Source organism: Phyllobates terribilis, unplaced genomic scaffold (genome assembly GCF_046119375.1).
Source record: "Phyllobates terribilis strain yellow unplaced genomic scaffold, ASM4611937v1 Scaffold_2__4_contigs__length_985480577, whole genome shotgun sequence".
Taxonomy (NCBI): domain Eukaryota; kingdom Metazoa; phylum Chordata; class Amphibia; order Anura; family Dendrobatidae; genus Phyllobates; species Phyllobates terribilis.
In genome coordinates this window covers 28,236,569-28,261,038 of record NW_027362762.1, presented here as the reverse complement: position 1 = coordinate 28,261,038, position 24,470 = coordinate 28,236,569, and the positions used below count along the sequence as shown (strand labels likewise).

Sequence of the window (24,470 nt, the reverse complement as noted above, 5' to 3'; positions counted from 1 at the left end):
AGCAGGACACCAGTGAATTCATGATCCCATCAATGAAATTTCCCCCCGACACCAGCAGGTCATGTGCTCCACATGAGGACATTGCCACCACCCGGTCTCACTGTAGGCACCAGGCATTTTTCTTTGTGCTCCTCACCTTTTTTGACGCCATACAATTTTGAAAGCATCAGTTAAGAAAACAAACAAAAATAACACGTTTTTTTTTTGTTGGTCTCATCACTCCAGAGTATAGCGTCCCAGTAGCATTTTTTATATTTTTCAACCTGATCCCTGGCCTTTTTGTGCCTGGGCTTAATGGACGGAAACCATGCAGGCCATTCCTCTGTAGTATACGCCATATTGTGTGACGGGAAACACTCGCCCCGGTTTGGCTTTCTACTTTAGGTAACTGCAGTGAACTTGCATATGGATTTTCTTCTGCCATGGTCCTCAGAAGATGCTCCTGGTTAGTTGCTATCTTGCGTGGTCTTTGTGAGATGCTCTCGTTCCACCCTTGTTACATTTTTGTATCACTCTTACTTTGGTTTTCTGACTAATAAGTAAAGCTTTCCTGTTGTTTCTTGTAGCCTTCACCTTTTTTGTGTAAAGAAATGTTCTTTCTCAGATCTTGTGACCTTTCTCTTCCACATGTTGCCATTGCTGATGGCATGAAATGAAAATGGGTTTATGGTCACCTGTTTGAATGATTAGACTTGCCCAATTCTTCTTACGGTAATTATCGGTAGAATCTTATCGTCTAAACTTTAGCTTTGCTCTTAAGACTTTCATTGGGGTGTACTCATTTTTGCAGCATGGCTTTGAATGAATGTAAGAAATATTTAACTTTTTTGGGTGTGTAAAATAATCTTGTTTGAATCAGTGGCCGACATTTGTGGGAATATTTTGTGGTGTAATATCCCATAGAAAATGTTGATTCTGTAAGGAAGCTAAAGATTTTCTGACAAATGTGTTGGTGTACTGATTTATGCTGAACACTGAATATACAGTGTGTGCAGAATTATTCGGAAGCCATTTTAACCATATCCTAATTATTCTGCAGCTTTCCTAAGTCTAAGCTGTATAACCATGAAAGCTTATTGGATGAAGCAGATCATGTGATGTGGATTTGTGTAACGAGGGGCTGCGGCCTAAAGATACCAGTGCCTTTATCAAGGTATTTAGAATTATTATGCAGCTTGTTTTCTTCAGGCAAAATGGACCAAAAAAGAGATTTATAACGGACTCTGAAAAGTCACAAATTGTTACATGTTTTAAAGAGGACTCTGCTGAGATTGTTAGGACATTGAATTGTGATCCCAGAACCAAGTGAAAACAGCAATGCTGTGGACCTAAAACTTAACATGTCCTCTTTATGCCCCTTGCAAGCTATGGAGTCCTGCTCATCCACTCTCCCTGTCAGTCCCTATGAGCTGGAACTGACCCGGAGACCCCAAGACTCCCGCTCTTACAAGGGCGGTCCACAGCTGGCCCTGATCTGACCCTTTGTGCCTCCCGAGGCACACACTGCATATTCAGTGTTCAGAATAAATCTCCCGAGGGTCAGATCAGGGCCAGATGTGGACTGGCCTTGTAAGGGCGGGAGTCTTGGGGTCTCGGGGTCAGTTCCAGCTCATAGGGACTGACAGTGACAGTGGATGATCTGGACTCCATAGCTTGCAAGGGGCATAAAGAGGACTTGGAAGAGAATTCTCTGAAAACCGCATATCGGGTGAGATCTTTCCTTTGGTCTATTCCTCTTAATACTTTATTAGTGTTTTCATATGAGCCTGAGGACTTTATAGGCTTATACGTGCTCCATTTTTTTAAATAGTGTGACATTTATTTATGTCTCTACCCCATTTTGGTCTGACCACTGTCAGCAAATGATCTTTTACAGGGACAGGGGTTTCTTTCCTGTTTTTAATCTACAATATGTTTGTTTGTCATAATTGAGGATTGTCTATTTTAATCTTATTAAGTAAAAGTTAAGTTTTAGGTCCACAGTATTGCTGTTTTCATATTTTTGCTTAGTGGATTTCACACAGTAGGTCCTCTATAGGGTCCTCCTCCTATCCAATACAGCAAAAAACTTTTTGATCACAGAACCCGCAAAAGTTTTGTTGCAAATAGTCATTAGGGTCGCAAAAAGTGTTTAGAAATAGAGATGCTCATTAACTGCCAAAGATTTGAGAAGAATCAAATGTGAAGCGACCAGGAAGCAATTATCCTTCTGTGCTGTCATATTCCAGAACTGCAACCTCCCGGGAGGACCCATAAATACAAGGTTTTCAATGATCAGACACGCCCGAGGTGGGGAGATAGAACCCGAACACGACTGAGAAAGACGCAGAAGGGAAAATGTCAAGACCGGGCCAACAAATACCTGAAGTAAGATTGTTCAAAGGTTTTATGTCCTGGTGAGATGCAAGTGACTCCATGGTGCAGATGGATGGGCCGTAATGGGATCAGACTTCCACTTCCACTCAGATGCCAGCAATGTGGAGGTGGGGTACTGCTGATAGTTGGACCTTTTCGGGTTGAAGATAGACTATTCAAGCAGCGGTTCAGTAAACAGTCTGCGTATTTCAAGAAACCATGATTTTTATGCAGGACAATGCTCCATTGCATGCATCAAAGTACTCTTCTCCTTGGCTACTCGTTTCTTGGCCCCGTCTTGACGTACTCACTTCTGTGTCTTGCTCAATGGTTTTCGTGTTCAGCCTTTTCATCTTGGCCGTGTCTCTCTGAGCACTGAATTCCTTGTACTTCTGGCAAGTCTAGGGAGGTTGGTATATGACAACACGGAGGATAATGGCTACCTGGTCGCTTCACATTTGATTCCTTTCAAAACCTTTGGCAGTGTGGTGTGTGTTTTTTTTTTTTTGTTTTTTTTTTTTGTTTTGCAACCCTGATGAATATACAGTACAGACCAAAAGTTTGGACACACCTTCTCATTTAAAGATTTTTCTGTATTTTCATGACTTTGAAAATTGTACATTCACACTGAAGGCATCAAAACTATGAATTAACACATGTGAAATTATATACTTAACAAAAAAGTGTGAAACAACTGAAAATATGTCTTATATTCTAGGTTCTTCACAGTAGCCACCTTTTGCTTTGATGAGACTGCTTTGCACACTCTTGGCATTCTCTTGATGAGCTTCAAGAGGTAGTCGCTGGAAATGTTCTTCAAACAATCTTGAACGAGTTCCCAGAGATGCTTAGCACTTGTTGGCCCTTTTGTTTTCACTCTGCGGTCCAGCTCACCCCAAACCATCTCGATTGGGTTCAGGTCTGGTGACTGTGGAGGCCAGGTTATCTGGCGTAGCACCCCATCACTCTCCTTCTTGGTCAAATAGCCCTTACACAGCCTGGAGGTGTGTGTGGGGTCATTGTCCTGTTGAAAAATAAATGATGGTCCAACTAAACGCAAACCGGATGGAATAGCATGTCGCTGCAAGATGCTGTGGTAGCCATGCTGGTTCAGTATGCCTTCAATTTTGAATAAATCCCCCACAGTGTCACCAGCAAAGCACCCCCACACCATCACACCTCCTCCTCCATGCTTCACGGTGGGAACCAGGCATGTAGAATCCATCCGTTCACCTTTTCTGCGTCGCACAAAGACACGGTGGTTGGAACCAAAGATCTCAAATTTGGACTCCTCAGACCAAAGCACAGATTTCCACTGGTCTAATGTCCATTCCTTGTGTTCTTTAGCCCAAACAAGTCTCTTCTGCTTGTAGCCTGTCCTTAGCAGTGGTTTCCTAGCAGCTATTTTACCATGAAGGCCTGCTGCACAAAGTCTCCTCTTAACAGTTGTTGTAGAGATGTGTCTGCTGCTAGAACTCTGTGTGGCATTGACCTGGTCTCTAATCTGAGCTGCTGTTAACCTGCGTTTTCTGAGGCTGGTGACTCGGATAAACTTATCCTCAGAAGCAGAGGTGATTCTTGGTCTTCCTTTCCTGGGGCGGTCCTCATGTGAGCCAGTTTCTTTGTAGCGCTTGATGGTTTTTGCAGCTGCACTTGGGGACACTTTCAAAGTTTTCCCAATTTTTCGGACTGACTGACCTTCATTTTTTAAAGTAATGATGGCCACTCTTTTTTTCTTTACTTAGCTGCTTTTTTCTTGCCATAATACAAATTCTAACAGTCTACTCAGTAGGACTATCAGCTGTGTATCCACCTGACTTCTGCACAACACAGCTGATGGTCCCAACCCTATTTATAAGGCAAGAAATCCCACTTATTAAACCTGACGGGGCACACCTGTGAAGTGAAAACCATTTCCGGTGACTACCTCTTGAAGCTCATCAAGAGAATGCCAAGAGTGTGCAAAGCAGTCTCCTCAAAACAAAAGGTGGCTAATTTGAAGAACCTAGAATATAAGACATATTTTCAGGATTATATACTTTTTTGTTAAGTATATAATTCCACATGTGTTAATTCATAGTTTTGATGCCTTCAGTGTGAATGTACAATTTTCAAAGTCATGAAAATACAGAAAAATCTTTAAATGAGAAGGTGTGTCCAAACTTTTGGTCTGTACTGTATACAACAAAACTTTTGCTGGATCTGTGATCATGCCCCAGTTGTTATGTTCTGCTACCAGAGCTAAGGAAAGAGCGGAAATCTGTCCCTTCGATAGAACTCAGCTGAATCCCCACGATGTAACAGGGAACCTGATCCTGCGATCAGACCTGCTAAAGTCCTAAGCTAGTCTGTACGGAGACCTATAGATGTGGGGAAGGAATCCCTACAAGTACTAAGGACTGGGAGGAATATGGGACACCTCCTAACAGAAATAGTAGCAGACAGACAAACAAACAAAATATATAGAACACTGAGGTCCGTAGACCAAGCAAACTAACATAGTTAGATACAGAGCACAGGCTAGCTAGAAAGTAGTTATACAATGAAGTCCAGCAAAGCCAGAAGGGCGGAGCAGGATTAAATAGGCCAACGAGGTCATGTGACCAGCAAAGGAAAAAACCTAAGAGCAAGGTTCTAACAGTACCCCCCCTTCTAAGAGGATCCTCCGGATCCCCTAGGACCAGGCTTATCAGGAAATCTCCTGTGAAACGCTCTGATAAGTCTGGACGCGGAAACATCATCTGACCTCACCCAAGAGTTATCCTCGGGTCCGAAACCTTTCCAGGCCACCAGATACTGCAAACTACCTCTATACCGTCTAGAGTTAAGGATGCGAGAAATTTCATATTCCCCGTCCTCCACCACCGGAGGAACAGAGGCAGAGGCGTCACCATCCGACACAACAGCTTTTTTTAACAGAGAGACATGAAATACCGGATTAATTCTCCAGGAGGTAGGAACCTCCAACCTAACAGCAGATTGGTTGACAACCTGAAGCACCTTAAAGGGCCCTACAAACTTGGGACCCAATTTCTTAGAAGGAATCCTCAACCGCAGATTCCTAGAGGACAACCAAACCATGTCACCAACAGCGAACAAAACCTCCTGTCGTTTCCTATCAAAGTAGTCTTTAGATTTTCTGTTGGCCTCCTGAAGATTACCACGCACATCTGTCCAAACTCTCTCCAAATCACCGGAAAAATTCTCCTCCTCAGGCACGGCAGATCCCAACTTGGAGAACGACCCAAACGACGGATGTCTCCCAGAACAACAAAAAAAAGGCGAACAACCAGCAGAAGAAGATGTATGATTGTTCAGAGCAAATTCAGCAAGTGGCAGAAACTCAGACCACCCCTCTTGATTGTCTGCCACAAAACAACGCAAGAACTGCTCAACATCCTGGTTTTTCCTTTCTGTCTGGCCATTAGATTCAGGATGATATCCGGACGAGAATGACAAATGAACTCCCAACCTGTCACAAAAGGCACGCCAAAAACGAGCCACGAACTGAGGACCCCTATCAGAAACAATGTCAGTAGAAACGCCATGAAGTCTGACAATTTCCTTGACACAAAGGCCTTAGCGAGAGTTTTAGCGCAGGGCAGTTTGACGAAGGGAACCAAGTGACACATCTTGCTAAAACGGTCCACGACCACCCAGATGACAGTAAAACCCTCAGAGGGGGGAAGGTCAGTTATAAAGTCCATAGCCAAATGTGTCCAAGGAGCACTGGGAACCTCCAAAGGACAAAGCAACCCCGCAGCAGGAGTATGTGAGGACTTAGATCTAGCACATATAGTACATTGGCGCACCCACTTAATGACTTCCTTCTGCCATCCAGGCCACCAAAAACTGCGACCCACCAGTCTCTTGGTCTCAGAGATTCCGGAATGACCTGCCAACCGAGATTCGTGACACTCAACAAACAAATCTCTCCTAAAGGTCCCAGGCACAAACAACCTCCCATGAGGAGTGTTAGATGGGGCATTCTCCTGTGCTTTAAGAATCTCATCTTCCAAAACGGAGTCCAAAGCAGCTATCACAACACCTTCTTGTAAAATGTTCTCCTCTTTCTCAGCACCGACTATGGGAGAAAAACTGTGAGACAAGGCATCCGCCTTAACATTCTTAGTACCAGGGATGTAAGTAACGGAGAAATTAAACCGCGAGAAAAACCGTGCCCACCTAGCCTGACGGGCATTCAGGCGCTTGGCAGCATCAAGATATATCAGATTTTTATGATCCGTAAGAACCTGAACGGGAAATTTCGCACCTTCCAAGAAGTGGCGCCAGTGTTCAAATGCGAGTTTAATAGCCAATAATTCCCGATTACCAATATCGTAATTCAGTTCAGTCTCCGAAAATTTTTTTGAAAAAAAGGCACAGGGATGTAATCCATCCCCGTTATCCTGAGACAATACTGCGCCAACCCCCACAGAGGAAGCATCAACCTCAACCAAAAACGGCTTAGTCACATCAGGCTGCATAAGGATGGGAGCAGAGGTGAACCTCTCCTTGAGATACACAAAAGCTTCAATGGCCTCAGAAGACCACTGAACCGCATCAGCACCTTTCCTGGTGAGATCGGTCAGAGGTTTGACAATACTAGAAAAATTTTTTATGAATTTTCTGTAATAATTGGCGAAACCCAAAAACCTCTGTATCGATTTCAAACCAATAGGCCTAGGCCATTCCTGTACAGCTTGAACTTTAACCGGGTCCATCTCAAAACCTTCGCTGGAGATAATGTAACCCAAAAAACTAATTCTCTGTACAGCGAACTCACATTTCTCCAGCTTAGCAAAAAGTGAATTGTCCATTAACAATTGTAATACCTCACGTACGCTCCGCCAATGAGACTCCAGATCCGGCGAATAAATCAAAATGTCATCCAAATACACAACCACATTTTTGCCGATCAAAGGTCTAAGGATGTCATTAATAAGATTCTGAAAAAATGCAGGAGCATTAGTAAGACCAAAAGGCATAACAAGATTCTCAAAATGACCCACAGGAGTGTTAAAAGCAGTCTTCCATTCGTCACCCTCCTTCATGCGCAACAGATTGTATGCCCCCTTAAGGTCAATTTTAGAGAACCACTTGGCCCCCATTAACTGGTTAAACAGATCAGGAATCAATGGCAGTGGGTAAGGATTGCGTACAGTAATTTTGTTAATCTCACGAAAATCCAGACAAGGACGTAAACCGCCGTCCTTTTTTTTTACAAAAAAAAATCCAACCGCCACAGGAGACTTAGAGGGCCTAATGTGACCGGCGGCCAAACTTGTCTGTATGTATTCCTCCAAAGCCTTCCTCTCAGGAATAGTAAGGTTAAATAAACGACTTTTAGGAAGAGTCGCTCCAGGGACAAATTCAATAGAACAATCATAGTCTCTATGGGGAGGCAAAACCTGCGATTCCTTCTCAGAAAAAACTCTCCAAAAATCCTGAATAGGAACAGGCAATTCTCCCCTATCCAAAGCTGCAATACGCCCGTTACAACACTTGTCATAACATTTATGGCTCCAGGATTTAATTTCATTGGTAGACCAATCCAGTACAGGATTGTGAAATTTTAACCAGGGCAATCCCAATATTACTGGAGAAGGCAAGTTATTCAAAACTACCAAATCCAATTTCTCATGGTGAACACCATTAATAGTGAGAGGAAATTCACAGACCTTGAGAGTAATATTCTTCAAAGGGGAACCATCCACAGAAACCACAGCAATGGGGGATGATAAAGGTTCGGGTTTTAAATTGAGTCTTTCCAAGAATCCCCCATCAATTACATTCAGAGTAGACCCACAATCAACAAACACCCGAAATTCCATTAATTTTTCCTGAGCAATCGTGGAAGCAGCTAAAAATACACCCTTGGAATTTAAACAGGCAATACGGGCATGACTGACCATTTTTTTTTCTTTCTTCATACGAAGCTCACAGCCTTTAATCAAATGACCAGATTTTCCGCAATAGAAACACAAGCCTTCAGAAAATCGACGGTCTTTTTCTTGAGAGCGAGGTGCCACCGATCCAATCTCCATCGATTCACCACTGTTAGTACACACATTCTCATAACCAGAAACTGACATAGCAGAGGATTTGCTCTCATTAACCCTTGCACGCAGTCTCCTATCCACCCGTATAGCTAATTGCATAGCCTGTTGCAAATCTTCAGGTGTAGGATAAGCAATTAGCAGGTCTTTAACCCTTTCATTGAGCCCAGCAAGAAATAGACTTTTCAGAGCAGAATCGTTCCACCCTGTTTGAGTAGACCAATGACGGAAATGAGTACAATATTTTTCCACATTACCTGATCCCTGTCTCAAACGTCTTAACTCAGTCTCAGCTGATGCGACACGGTCAGGATCATCATATAATAGTCCCAAAGCAGAAAAAAAACTATCCACTGATCTGAAGCATGTATCACTAGGTTGCAAAGAAAAGGCCCACTCCTGAGGCTCTTTGCGCAAAAGTGACATTATGAACCCTATGCGCTGGGATTCATCCCCAGAGGACTTGGGTCTCAAACGAAAATACAATAAGCAAGCATTTTTAAATGAAAAAAATTCTCGGTGTTCACCAAAAAATAAATCCGGCAAACATACCTTAGGCTCCAAGAAATGTGCTCCAGGACAGTTACTCACGTGCTGACGGAGCTCGGCCACCTCCAGAGAGAGTCCCTGCAGGCGATGAGCCAAATCCTGAACCGACACCATGATGGAACAGAAAAATCTTTTCTTAGAAAATTTGCAGGCTGGACTTACTGTTATGTTCTGCTACCAGAGCTAAGGAAAGAGAGGAGATCTGTCCCTACGATAGAACTCAGCTGAATCCCTACGATGTAACAGGGAACCTGATCCTGCGATCAGACCTGCTAAAGTCCTAAGCTAGTCTGTACGGAGACCTATAGATGTGGGGAAGGAATCCCTACAAGTACTAAGGACTGGGAGGAAAATGGGACACCTCCTAACAGAAATAGTAGCAGACAGACAAACAAACAAAATATATAGAACACTGAGGTCCGTAGACCAAGCAAACTAACATAGTTAGATACAGAGCACAGGCTAGCTAGAAAGTAGTTATACAATGAAGTCCAGCAAAGCCAGAAGGGCGGAGCAGGATTAAATAGGCCAACGAGGTCATGTGACCAGCAAAGGAAAAAACCTAAGAGCAAGGTTCTAACACCAGTATCTTGAGTGCTTGCATCCCTTTGTAAGGGCTCATGCAGACATCCGAGCACAGACTCCATTCACACCACAGGGAGAAGCTAGTGCGAAACGTGCGTCGGGGCCTCAGCCCACTCCAGCTGACACATCACAGCTACAGGTATCCTCCATATACTTTTCTTTCTTGCATGCTGCACTTGCAGGTTATGTAGGCATTGAGTTTTTTTTTTTTTTTTTTTTTTTAAAAGTCCACTTGATGGCTCCATTAAATCATGAAAGAATTTTTTCTATACTAGCATTTGGTATTTATGGATATTCCTGTATACTTTGTATATCTATCTTTGTGATTGTGCCTGGGCTGGGTTTTTCACTCTGTTCTGGATTTCCTCCTTTTCTCTTGTTTAATTCAATTTTATCTTTTTATTTAAATGATTAATAAAGTTTGGCACATTTTACAATTTGGGTCTGTACATTTCCCTCTTGTTTTGGTTGATGCAATACACAGAATCTCTGCGGGTCTCCTGACCCAAACTCAATAGCCTCATAGCAATTTATAATGCTGTCAAGTTCAGGACGAGACCCCGCGATCATACCCTGCATTGCAGTCTGTGCTTGGACCTAGATCCACAGACCGCATGACCCCTAAGACTTATAACAATTTTTGACTCTTCAGAGTCAGTTAAATCTTTTCTGCAGCCTCCTTCCATGACAGCACCTTGGGAAGTTGACTCTCCACCTTAATAGGGACCGGAAACCAAAAGAGGTCAAATACCCTCTCCCTACTTCCTATCCTCAGTGTTTTTTCTGTTCCTATGATGCATGAAGAGGTCATCCTACCATGCTCTGTGGCTGGCAGCAGACACTGATTATAATTATGTACCTTCCTTTAGCTAGCCGGGCAGCTGAGGTCGATCGCATGGCCTCCATCCTCGGATAGCTTGTCTTCTCCAGGATTCAGGACCTCACTATTCTTCTGCATGTTAAGGTAATACTGAATGGTTGATGGCTGGGGTCCTGCCAGAGCACCCCAGCCTTACTTCTCTTCCTCTATGCCGCTGTATGGCTGTGAGCACAGGAAGTGCTGTCTGATGAGGACACTTCTATTAGACATAATTTCCTGTTGCGTTTCACACACAGCCAGTTTCCAATCTATCAGGCATGGAAATTGTGAGGAGTCGTCCACCAAGGGCTGCATGGAGGCCTCCTTTGCCTCGGCACTGCCAGGGCCACTTTTATGGAGGAGGAGTCTCATCTGATGGATGTTTCTGCGCCGTGTCATGGTCACTTGGCTTTAAGTGACTGACAACAGATGCTCTAAGGTAGGACTGAGATAGTCTGTGTCTATGGAGGGTACGTCTTCTAGCCCTGCATCTGCAGATCTTAGCATGAACCCGGGCCCAGTAAGTGATCCTCATATAGGTAGGCCCCGCTTTTGGAGCAGAATAACTATATCTCCTTCTCCCCTCTCTTTCAGGGGTACAAGAATTCTGCACCAAAAATGAAAGATATCACTGCAAGTCGTAAATGTGCCATTTGTGGTAAAAAGCTTCCATTTCCTCGTAAAAAACAACTGTCAAGGGTACACGTAAAAAATTGTGAAAGAAGAGCACCCTTTCTTAATGAAAGATAAAGGATGGTTTGTCAGGAGATCCAGTCCTCCCTATTCTTCTTTTCTCAATCCATTTCTGTGGCACCACTTGGGGCAAAGAAGAGGAAGAATAATTTTGGAGGACATTTCAGACTTAGAAGAAGCCCATAAATCGATCCCTTAATAAAGTCTAGATGGAGAATTAACCCTGACAGCAGTTTTGGGCCAAGAAAACAAACAAAAATATTTTTTGCTTCCGGGGACATGGAAGAGCTCCTTACGGGGCTAAGAATTACTATGGAATTACAAGTGAAGATGGCTCGGACTGTCCAAGTTGATATGTTTGGGGGGGTTAAGGTCAAAGCGGAAGATGGTATTCCATTTTCACAACAGTATTCAGAGTTTGATTATTGATGAGTGGTAGTTCCCAGAGAAGTGTGTGGCTATCCCAAGCAAACTAAAGGATAGTTACCTTTTCTTTTAAAGGAAATCTAAGTCTTGGTCTGAGATACCAAAGATTTGACAGGTGGCTAAAGTAGCTACGGAAACAACTTTTCTGTTTAGAGGATTTTACACAACTTAAAGACCTGATGAATTAGAAGATGGACAGTCTGAAGATATCCTGGAAATCTTCGGTGGCTTCATTATGAACGAATGTCATTTCCACTTGTGTGTTGAGATCTTTGTTCTGATGGCTGAATCAACTTAGCATGGGCACTGCTAGAGAAGATTTTATTAGCCTCCTTGCTTCTCCTTTAGAAAGCTACTGGATTCCTGGCAGATGCCTCAGTGGAGACTGGGAAGCAGCTAGGTCATCGGTATTGTCAAACGCATTAGGACGGACACTTTGGCTGAAAATGTGGAATGGAAATGAAGAAAAACTTAAATTTGGATATTCCATTTCCTTATGGGGAAAATAAATGTTCGGTCTAGCCTTAGAAAAATTACTGGAAAAGGCTTCCGATATGAAGAAATCATTGCTTGAATCAAAAATCTTCATAACGTCCTTTTTGTCCACCACAGAGCCAACACCCTCAGTACAGAAAGAAGGGGAAATCGGGATGTTGGAGCTACCCCAAACAAGAAAGGGTTAGTACCATTTTTTTTTCCCCAAACCAGCGCCAGCATAAAAAATTGCAACAGCAGAGTAGGAGGCAAGATCTCAATTACATTTTTTTTCTTAGTGGCAGATGATTTCCTCAGATCAATGGGTTAAAGAATCTGTCAGGGATTCATACAATCCTGATAACTCACAGAGATCACCCACTGTGATCTCTGGAGCGAACAGCTCTCTGCTGCCCCCTATCGCCCGGACAATTGCACGATTGGCCGATGATCAATATAAGAGGCTGCAGGCTGTTCTCACTAAGTAGTTATCGGCAAGCTAACAGTGAGCGTACGGCATACACACCACCTTCCAACACATGGAATATGTGTATAAGCCCTCGTACGATCACTGCTACTGCACGATAACCCAAGAAGATTATTAGCTGCCACCACCAATCAGTTTCTTTTTAACTATTGGAATATAAAAATACAATACAGGCCGATTGGACACCTGCTTTCTGATAGCGTGTGGGGAGGCACGATTACAGAGCTCAAGAAGCAGAACTATTATATTTTATATTTAATCCAAAGGGAGGCAGTGTTTCTGAAAAAATATACAAAAGATTTTACAAAAGGGACAAAACAATACAGTATATACAGTTACAGAAAATAAAAGGGTAGCCGAAGGAGAGCACCCCAATTGACCGTTAAGAGAACGTGATCCCTGCTTACTCAAAAATATGTATCTCTCAGTACGAACGCAGATCAATTTTCGGCTTGATCTTTTATGCCGAATTAGGCCCTGCCCACACACTCCCTCTGTGATGACCTCACGTGGGCTGGTCTCATCCCTTCATGGTTTTATTAAATCCGTAATTTCTGCGATAACTCCTCGCTCGATGACCGCATCAGTTAGCAAGTGATGTCATATTTTTTTATTGGGATTTTACTTTTCCTTAGAGATCAAACATGACATCGCTGCTGTCAGTTATCTCTTTACTGTTGTGTTTCAGCTCACCATCAGGGCTAACAGATATGAAAAGATATGCATACTGTTCCCCAATTAGCCCTGCCGCTAAAAATATCTGTCCCATCACAATCGGAATTATAGAAATTCCGCTATTCTATATTTTTCTTTGGTGCCTCAGTGTGTGGAGATTAAAGAAATGTGCAGATGGGAATGACCCGGCTATTCTCAGGAGTGTGATAGATTCCCTTTGAGGCTTAACGAGATGTTTCCTATCCCTTTCAATTTTAAAAGGTGTCTTTTCATCACACATGTCGCTATTACTAGACACAATGGACATCTTCCTTGTTTTTCTTCTACCAGGGGCTCTCTTTCGCATGATAATTAGCCTGGATAATTAAGTTTGTCGCTTCTTGTGTACACTGCCATTTTACATAGAAGCTGCTTTTTACATAGCTATTTCCCATCCTTACAGCAAATGGGATAGGGGAGGGGGGACTGCAGAGATTTTTAATATTTTCTTTGACAGAATCCATCATAGAAAGGATGAAGATGGAGTTCTCCTCCTAGGCCCACAAAGCTTGAAGTAACTTAGTTTATCTCAGAGGGTCCGGTCTCCAGGATCTGCTAGCTCCAGAGGTGGTTTCCCCAGTTGCAGTAATAGAGTGCAGCAAAGGTCATTCTTGTCGTCTGTTTTTTTATAAAAAAAAATATATATATATTGGAAAATCTAGTGGAATTTACAGGATAATCATAAACCTGAAACCCATAAATCATTACAAAAGGTTCAAGATTCAATCCATAAAATCTATCATCCCTTTAATCAGGAAGATCTTTGCTATGGCAACTACTGATCTGCACGACGCCTACTAATAATCTTTTTATTTATATAGCGCCAACATATTCCGCAGCCCTTTACAATCCAGACAATTTACAGACATTACCATCAGTGTCCCCATTGGGGCTCACAATCTACATTCCCTATCAGTATGTCTTAGGAGTGTGGGAGGAAACACTAGAACCCGGCGGAAACCCACACAAACACGGGGAGAACATACAAACTCCTTGCAGATGTTGTTCCTGGTGGGATTTTGAACCCAGGATCCCAGCGCTGCGAGGCTGCAGTGCTAACCACTGAGCCACTGTGCTGCCCATCGTGTTCCCATCCATCCACTGTATTCGGCATTCCTGAAATTTGCGGTCACTCCGGTAGCCGACGCGCTACTTCTTCTAATTTTAATGTTCTACCTTTTAGCATTTTTTTCAGCACTTCACGTGTTTTCAAAAATCATAGCAGAAGTAGTGGCTTTCATCAGAAAACAAAATATCTGCATCATTCCAAATCTCAACATTTTTTTTTTAGTCTTGGCTCCCTCTAGCGCTGCTAGAACATCTACAACTAACTCTTCTAGACATCTGTAGGATTGCTGATAAATCTTCAGAATTCAGACAGGGTAGCTTTCACCAGAAAGGTTTTCCTGGGTATGCTTTTAGATTCTCAAGAACAAGCATCCTTTTTACCAAAATACAAGCAAATGCAGATGAAATCCAGAATGTCCGCTTTACAAAGACTAGACAATTTCCATAAGGTTTGCAATGTCTGGCCTTACAAAAACAGCAAGGGATCAAATAATTACTTCCTGCACTGTATATCGATGCATGCCAGCAAGAGCGAATGGTGAGCTTTTTTTTTCTCCCAAGTTTCTTTTTCAGGGGTTTTGGCCATGAGAAATCTAGTCTCTAATCATTCAATTTCATGGAATTGAAAGCGGTAGAGAAGGCCCTCAAGCCGCAGTAAGTTTACTTCAAGTGACACATGTTAGGATCTATTCTGACAACATGACCACAGCTCACTTTTACCATAAAGGAAGCACGAAATATGAAAATCTACAGCCAGTCTCCGCAAGAATCTTCTTGTGGGCAGAGTAACATCTTCTTTGTCTATCAGCACTCAATCTAAAAGGCTCTGTAAATGATCAAGCAGACTCCCTGAGCAGAAAGGACGTATATTCATTTCCATTTAACAGCGGGGACAGTGTAGGCTGCGGCAGGCAGCTCCTGCCTCCTGTGCCCCGCTTCTTCACCGCTGCCGCCCACCACCATCCACAGCTATATTATAATAATAATAATCTTTTATTTTTTATATAGCACCAACATATTTTGCAGCGCTTTACATACGTTATCATCGCTGTCCCCAATGGGGCTCACAATCTACATTCCCTACCAGTATGTTTTTGGAGTGTGGGAGGAAACTGGAGAACCCGGAAGAAACCCACACAAACACGGGGAGAACATACAAACTCTATTCAGACTATAAGACGCACCCCCCCACTTTCCTCCAAAATTTTGGAGGAGAAAAGTGTTTCTTATAGTCCGAAAAATACGGTACTTTACAGAAAATAACAAAAAATGAACATTGGGCTGTTCTAAAAAATATCAGTGTCTGCATTTGCCTTTACAAACTCACAATATGTCTCTGTTTTTGAGGATTTAGAATTCATGTGAATCACTAACCTAATATTTAGTTGTTACCCACAGTTTTTTAGAACTTCTTCACATCTATGTTGCACAGAGTCAACCAACTTCTTTCTCCTATCACCTGTTATTCCAGCCCAGGATGCTTTCACTACATCCCACAATTTTTTGGCATTTGTTGGCTTTGCCACAGAAACGGCATTTTTGATGTCACCCCACAAGTGTTCTATCGGATTAAGGTCCGGGGATTGGGCTGGACGCTCCATAACCTCAAATTTTTTGGACTGGAACCAATATTTTGCTCGTTTACTGGTGTGTTTAGGGTCTTTGTCTTGTTAAAACACCCATTTCAAGGGCATATCCTCTTCAGCTTAAGGCAACATGACCTCTTCAAGTATTTTAATATATGCAAACTGGTCCATGATCCCTGGTATGCGGTAAATAGGTCCGGACCATAGTAAGAGAAACATGCCCATATCATGATGCTTCCACCATGCTTCACTGTCTTCAGAGTGTACTGTGGCTTGAATGCAGAGTTTGGGGATCGTCTGACGAACTGTCTGTAGCCCTTGGACCCAAAAAATAACTATTTTACTTTCATCAGTGCATAAAATGTTTCTCCATTTCTCTTTAGGCAAGTTGCTGTGTTCTTTGGCAAATTGCATCCGCTTCAGTACATGTTTTGTTTTTTTTTTTTGTTTTTTTTTTAACAGTGGGACTTTGCGGGACTTCTTGCTAAGAGATTAGCTTTATACAGGCATCTTTTAACATATTCTAAGGGTACCTTCCCACGATCGGGAGTAGCAGCGGTTTGGCCCAGCTCACCTGCGCTGTGTCCAAACCGCTGTGTTGTACAGTACAAGCACAGTGGGTGGATTTATAGCCCATGCCCACTGTGCTACTATTTTACACCACGTAAACTGACCAGCGGCGCGGTTTTACGAGCCGCAGCATGACAATTTCTGTTGCGGAGACGCTAGTCTCTGCAACAGAAATTCCACTCATAGAATGTATAGGGTGCGGTAACTCCGCATGAGTTCAATGAAGATACACTGTGTCCAAAGTGCTGCAATAGCCCGATCGTGAGCACATATCCGATCTGTCACAGTACCCACAGGTAACTTGGGACTGTGATCATCCTGGAGCTGATCATTGGCTGAGCATTTTCCATTCTGGCTATTGTTCCTTCCATTCGAATGGTAGTCTTCCATTTTCTTCCACGTCTCTCTGGTTTTCTATTATAAAGCATTGGAGATCATTTTAGCTGAACAGCTGATCATTGTCTGGAGAGGGTAAAACTTATAAAGAAGTGCAATCAACTTTTTAATCAAAGTACGCTGTTCTTCTGAACAATGTCTGGAGCGACCCATGTTTCTCAGGCTTTCTAGGAGAAATGCATGTACAACATGTGCTGGCTTCACCCTTAGATAAAGGCCCCCTGATTCACACCTGGTTCTTCACAGAATCATTGACCTCACTAATTGAACTCCACACTGCTAGTATTTTGAACCCTACTGTATCTGTCTCCTGAGCCAAAAGTACTAGTGCCTCTGTTGAGCAAGCACGTCTGCAGAGCCACTACCTGGTCTTAAGTCCTTACCTTTTCAAAACCTTATTGATTATATGTAATATCCAATAAAGACTGGAAAGTTCTCCTGCCATTTGTCCCTCCCTGACAATGTTCTTTGGTATTCCTCCTGCTGTCCTGTTGTTGAAGGTGATGGGCGTGAATAGAATTAGATTTACCAATAATTCGGTTTCTAGAAACCCTCCATGACAGCATGGATACTTCCCGCCATGCTATTTCTTTGTTTTCTTTTATTGCTTGGGTTTAAATTAATGAATTAAAACATTTTTAATGCCAGTGTAGTCCTTTAAAAAAACCATTGTAGATAGAAAGTGAGGATGGGCTATTTGACCGTCTTATGTTTCTTTCTGCTATTAGGGCGGAGAATTGTCCTCCGGTGGTGCTGTTGTGGAGGGTTCCTAGAACCCGATTAACCAGTAAGCCTAATTCTATTTAGCCTGAGGAAAATGAGCTGCCTAATAATTCTGAACACCTTGATAAAGGGCGTTATATCTTCAGACCACCCTCCTTCATTACACAAATCCACCCTCCTTCATTACACAAATACACATCACCTGATCTGCTTCATTCAATAAGCATTCCAGGTGCAACAGTTTAGAGTTGGAAATTCTGCATAAAATTGAGATGTGGTTAAAATACACACTGCCTAATAACTCTGCACAAAGTGTGAGTGTGTGGTAATAATGTCTGTGGATGTAGGATTAAGGATAGAAACCCTCCCAGAGGTCAATGTGGGGGGCACATACTTTTTTCTCATGTCTCATTCTTACTTTCTCCTTTAGTCTGGTCACATGTTACTGATTCGGAATGGACAAAGGTCAAACGGCAGAGAGAATCTTGAGCCTGACCCTACAGATAATCTCCCTACTGACCGGAGAGGTGAGGCCACCAGTAGTGTCTGCTGTGTCTGAATACAGTCCGGACAGGCATTGATAGTGACTCCAGTGTCTCCATACACAGGATTACATGGTAGTGAGGAAGATCAGGGACGAGGATGGAGGACTCGGCAGACACCAGAGTCCAATAACTACGGCTCTACCCTCATTGCTGCAAAAGAGAAACAGACAGCAAGAAATCCTGGAAATCACCAACAAGATCACTGAGCTGCTGACCGGAGAGGTGACTGCTGGGAGATTATACAGTATACGCTGGAGGATTCTGGGTGATGAGAGGAGACTGCTGGGAGATTATAAAGTATACGCTGGAGGATTCTGGGTGATGACCGGAGAGGTGACTGCTGGGAGATTATACAGTATACACTCGAGGATTCTGGGTGAGGAGAGGAGACTGCTGGGAGATTATACTGTATATACTGGAGGATTCTGGGTGATGAGCGGAGAGGAGACTGCTGGGAGATTATACAGTATACACTGGAGGATTCTGGGTGATGAACGGAGAGGTGACTGCTGGGAGATTATACAGTATACACTGGAGGATTCTGGATGATGAGAGGAGACTACTGCGAGATTATACAGTATACACTGGAGGATTCTGGGTGATGAGAGGAGACTGCTGGTAGATTATACAGTATACACTGGAGGATTCTGGGTGATGACCGGAGAGGAGACTGCTGGGAGATTATACAGTATACACTGGAGGATTCTGGGTGATGACCGGAGAGGTGACTGCTGGGAGATTATACAGTATACACTGGAGAATTCTGGGTGATGAGAGGAGACTGCTGCGAGATTATACAGTACACACTGGAGGATTCTGGGTGATGAGCGGAGAGGAGACTGCTGGGAGATTATACAGTACACACTGGAGGATTCTGGGTGATGAGCGGAAAGGAGACTGCTGGGAGATTATACAGTATACACTGGAGAAATCTGGATGAAGAGCGGAGAGGAGACTGCTGGGAGATTATTCAGTATACACTGGAGGATTCTGGGTGATGAGAGGAGACTGCTGGGAGATTATACTGTATATACTGGAGGATTCTGGGTGATGAGAGGAGAGGAGACTGCTGGGAGATTATACAGTATACACTGGAGGATTCTGGGTGATGAGAGGAGAAGAGACTGCTGGGAGATTATACAGTATACACTCGAGGATTCTGGGTGAGGAGAGGAGACTGCTGGGAGATTATACTGTATATACTGGAGGATTCTGGGTGATGAGAGGAGAGGAGACTGCTGGGAGATTATACAGTATACATTCGAGGATTCTGGGTGAGGAGAGGAGACTGCTGGGAGATTATACTGTATATACTGGAGGATTCTGGGTGATGAGCGGAGAGGAGACTGCTGGGAGATTATACAGTATACACTGGAGGATTCTGGGTGATGAGAGGAGAGGAGACTGCTGGGAGATTATACAGTATACACTGGAGGATTCTGGGTGATGAACGGAGAGGTGACTGCTGGGAGATTATACAGTATACACTCGAGGATTCTAGTTGAGGAGAGGAGACTGCTGGGAGATTATACAGAACACACTGGAGGATTCTGGATGATGACCGCAGAGGAGACTGCTGGGAGATTATACAGTATACACTGGAGGATTCTGGGTGATGAACGGAGAGGAGACTGCTGGGAGATTATACAGTATACACTGGAGGATTCTGGGTGATGGGTGGAGAGGAGTCTGCTGGGAGATTATACAGTATACACTGGAGGATTCTGGATGATGAGAGGAGACTACTGCGAGATTATACAGTACACACTGGAGGATTCTGGGTGATGAGAGGAGACTGCTGGTAGATTATACAGTATACACTGGAGGATTCTGGGTGATGACCGGAGAGGAGACTGCTGGGAGATTATACAGTATACACTGGAGGATTCTGGATGATGACCGGAGAGGTGACTGCTGGGAGATTATACAGTATACACTGGAGGATTCTGGGTGATGAGCGGAGAGGAGACTGCTGGGAGATTATACAGTACACAGTGGAGGATTCTGGGTGATGAGCGGAGAGGAAACTGCTGGGAGATTATACAGTATACACTGGAGGATTCTGGGTGATGACCGAAGAGGAGACTGCTGCGACATTATACAGTACACACTGGAGGATTCTGGGTGATGACCGGAGAGGTGATTGCTGGGAGATTATACAGTATACACTGGAGGATTCTGGGTGATGAGCGGAGAGGAGACTGCTGGGAGATTATACAGTATATACTGGAGGATTCTGGGTGATGAGAGGAGACTGCTGCGAGATTATACAGTACACACTGGAGGATTCTGGGTAATGAGCGGAGAGGAGACTGCTGGGAGATTATACAGTACACACTGGAGGAATCTGGGTGATGAGCGGAGAGGAGACTGCTGGGAGATTATACAGTATACACTAGAGGATTCTGGGTGATGACCGGAAAGGAGACTGCTGGGAGATTATACAGTATACACTGGAGAAATCTGGATGATGAGCGGAGAGGAGACTGCTGGGAGATTATTCAGTATACACTGGAGGATTCTGGGTGATGAGAGGAGACTGCTGGCAGATTATACAGTATACACTGGAGGATTCTGGGTGATGACCGGAGAGGTGACTGCTGGGAGATTATACAGTATACATTCGAGGATTCTGGGTGAGGAGAGGAGACTGCTGGGAGATTATACTGTATATACTGGAGGATTCTAGTTGAGGAGAGTAGACTGCTGGGAGATTATACAGAACACACTGGAGGATTCTGGATGATGACCGCAGAGGAGACTGCTGGGAGATTATACAGTATACACTGGAGGATTCTGGGTGATGAACGGAGAGGAGACTGCTGGGAGATTATACAGTATACACTGGAGGATTCTGGGTGATGGGTGGAGAGGAGACTACTGCGAGATTATACAGTACACACTGGAGGATTCTGGGTGATGAGAGGAGACTGCTGGTAGATTATACAGTATACACTCGAGGATTCTAGTTGAGGAGAGGAGACTGCTGGGAGATTATACAGAACACACTGGAGGATACTGGATGATGATCGGAGAGGAGACTGCTGGGAGATTATACAGTATACACTGGAGGATTCTGGGTGATGAACGGAGAGGAGACTGCTGGGAGATTATACAGTATACGCTGGAGGATTCTGGGTTATGATCAAAGAGGAGACTGCTCGGAGATTATACAGTACACACTGGAGGATTGTGGGTTATGAGCGGAGAGGAGACTGCTGGGAGATTATACAGTATACACTGAAGGATTCTGGGTGATGAGGAGACTGCTGGGAGATTATACAGTATACACTGGAGGATTCTGGGTGATGACCGGAGAGGTGACTGCTGGGAGATTATACAGTATACATTCGAGGATTCTGGGTGAGGAGAGGAAACTGCTGGGAGATTATACTGTATATACTGGAGGATTCTAGTTGAGAGGAGACTGCTGGGAGATTATACAGTATACACTGGAGGATTGTGGGTTATGAGCGAAGAGGAGACTGCTGGGAGATTATACAGTATACACTGAAGGATTCTGGGTGATGAGGAGACTGCTGGGAGATTATACAGTATACACTGGAGGATTCTGGGTGATGAGCGGAGAGGAGACTGCTGGGAGATTATACAGTATACACTGGAGGATTCTGGGTGATGAACAGAGAGCAGACTGCTGGGACATTATACAGTATACACTGGAGGATTCTGGGTGATGAGCGGAAAGGAGACTCCTTGGAGATTATACAGTATACACTGGAGGATTCTGGGTGATGAGAGGAGACTGCTGGGAGATTATACTGTATATACTGGAGGATTCTGGGTGATGAGAGGAGACTGCTGGGAGATTATACAGTATACACTAGAGGATTCTGAGTGATGACCGGAGAGGAGACTGCTGGGAGATTATACAGTATACACTGGAGGATTCTGGGTGATGAGAGGAGACTGCTGGGAGATAATACAGTATACACTGGAGGATTCTGGGTGATGAGCGGAGAGGAGACTGCTGGGAGATTATACAGTATACACTGGAGGATTCTGGGTGATGAGAGGAGACTGCTGTGAGATTATACTGTATACACTGGAGGATTCTGGGTGATGAGAGGAGACTGCTGTGAGATTATACTGTATATACTGGAGGATTCTGGGTGATGAGCGGAGAGGAGACTGCTGGGAGATTATACAGTATACACTGGAGAAATCTGGATGATGAGCGGAGAGGAGACTGCTGGGAGATTATTCAGTATACACTGGAGGATTCTGGGTGATGAGAGGAGACTGCTGGGAGATTATACAGTATACACTGGAGGATTCTGGGTGATGAGCGGAGAGGAGACTGCTGGGAGATTATACAGTATACACTGGAGGATTCTGGGTGATGAGAGGAGAGGAGACTGCTGGGAGATAATACAGTATACACTGGAGGATTCTGGGTGATGAGCGGAGACGAGACTGCTGGGAGACTATACAGTATACACTGGAGAAATCTGGATGATGAGCGGAGAGGAGACTGCTTGGAGATTATACAGTATACACTGGAGGATTCTGGGTGAAGAGAGGACAATGCTGGGAGATTATACAGTATACACTGGAGGATTCTGGGTGATGAGCCGAGAGGAGACTGCTGGGAGATTATACAGTATACACTGGAGGATTCTGGGTGATGAGCGGAGAGGAGACTGCTGGAAGATTATACAGTATACACTGGAGAAATCTGGATGATGAGCGGAGAGGAGACTGCTGGGAGATTATTCAGTATACACTGGAGGATTCTGGGTGATGAGAGGAGACAGCTGGGAGATTATACAGTATACACTGGAGGATTCTGGGTGATGAGCGGAGAGGAGACTGCTGGGAGATTATACAGTATACACTGGAGGATTCTGGGTGATGAGAGGAGAGGAGACTGCTGGGAGATAATACAGTATACACTGGAGGATTCTGGGTGATGAGCGGAGAGGAGACTGCTGGGAGATTATACAGTATACACTGGAGAAATCTGGATGATGAGCGGAGAGGAGACTGCTGGGAGATTATACAGTATACACTGGAGGATTCTGGGTGATGAGCCGAGAGGAGACTGCTGGGAGATTATACAGTATACACTGGAGGATTCTGGGTGATGAGCGGAGAGATTACTGGGAGATTATACATTATACAATGGAAGATTCTGGGTGAAGAGAGGAGAGGAGACTGCTGGGAGATTTTACAGTATATACTAGGGGATTCTGGGTGATGACCGGAGAGGAGATTGCTGGGAGAGTATACAGTATACACTGGAGGATTCTGGGTGATGACCGGAGAGGTGACTGCTTGGAGGTTATACAGTATACACTAGAGGATTCTGGGTGATGATCGGAGAGGAGACTGCTGGGAGATTATACAGTATACACTTGAGGATTCTGGGTGATGAGCGGAAAGGAGACTCCTGGAAGATTATACAGTATACACTGGAGGATTCTGGGTGATGAGCGGAAAGGAGACTCCTGGGAGATTATACAGTGTACACTGGAGGATTCTGGGAGATGAGCGGAGAGGAGACTCCTGGGAGATTGTACAGTATACACTGGAGGATTCTGGGTGATGAGCGGAAAGGAGACTCCTGGGAGATTATACAGTATACACTGGAGGATTCTGGATGATGAGCGGAAAGGAGACTCCTGGGAGATTATACAGTATACACTGGAGGATTCTGGGTGATGAGCGGAGACTGCTGGGAGATTATACAGTATACACTGGAGGATTCTGGGTGATGAGAGGAGACTGCTGGGATATTATACAGTATACACTGGAGGATTCTGGGTGATGGTTGGAGAGACAGCTGGGAGATTATACAGTATACACTGGAGGATTCTGGGTGATAAGAGAAAAGGAGACTGCTGGGAGATTATACAGTATACACTGGAGGATTCTGGGTGATGAGAGGAGACTGCTGGGAGATTATACAATATACACTGGAGGATTCTGGGTGATGAGAGGAGTGGAGACTGCTGAGGGATTATACAGTATACACTGGAGGATTCTGGGTGATGGGTGGAGAGGAGTCTGCTGGGAGATTATACAGTATACACTGGAGAAATCTGGATGATGAGAGGAGACTGCTGGGAGATTATTCAGTATACACTGGAGGATTCTGGATGATGAGAGGAGACTGCTGGGAGATTATTCAGTATACACTGTAGGATTCTAGGTGATGAGAGGAGACTGCTGGGAGATTATACAGTATACACTGGAGGATTCTGGGTGATGAGCCGAGAGGAGACTGCTGGGATATTATACAGTATACACTGGAGGATTCTGCGTGATGAGCGGAGAGGAGACTGCTGGGAGATTATACAGTACACACTGGAGGATTGTGGGTTATGAGCAGAGACTGCTGGGAGATTATACAGGATACAC

General features: G+C 44.1%; 1 protein-coding gene across 9 annotated transcripts in view; it reads left to right on the top strand.

Annotated features, from left to right (window-relative positions):
- The window catches only part of LOC141190412 (uncharacterized), a 260,923-nt gene that overhangs the window by 42,964 nt on the left and 193,489 nt on the right, over positions 1-24,470 (top strand). Inside the window, exons 2-5 of one of the 9 annotated variants that reach the window (XM_073661226.1) lie at positions 1,040-1,153; positions 2,229-2,367; positions 17,975-18,071; positions 18,138-18,311. In XM_073661226.1, the coding sequence (XP_073517327.1) occupies positions 18,000-18,071; positions 18,138-18,311 (246 nt within the window). In that variant the 5' untranslated portion in view covers positions 1,040-1,153; positions 2,229-2,367; positions 17,975-17,999. Of the gene's footprint in view, positions 1-1,039; positions 1,154-2,228; positions 2,368-11,001; positions 12,205-17,974; positions 18,072-18,137; positions 18,312-24,470 lie in introns of all 9 variants that reach the window. The other 8 variants (XM_073661224.1, XM_073661230.1, XM_073661225.1 and 5 more) reach the window with 8 other exon arrangements.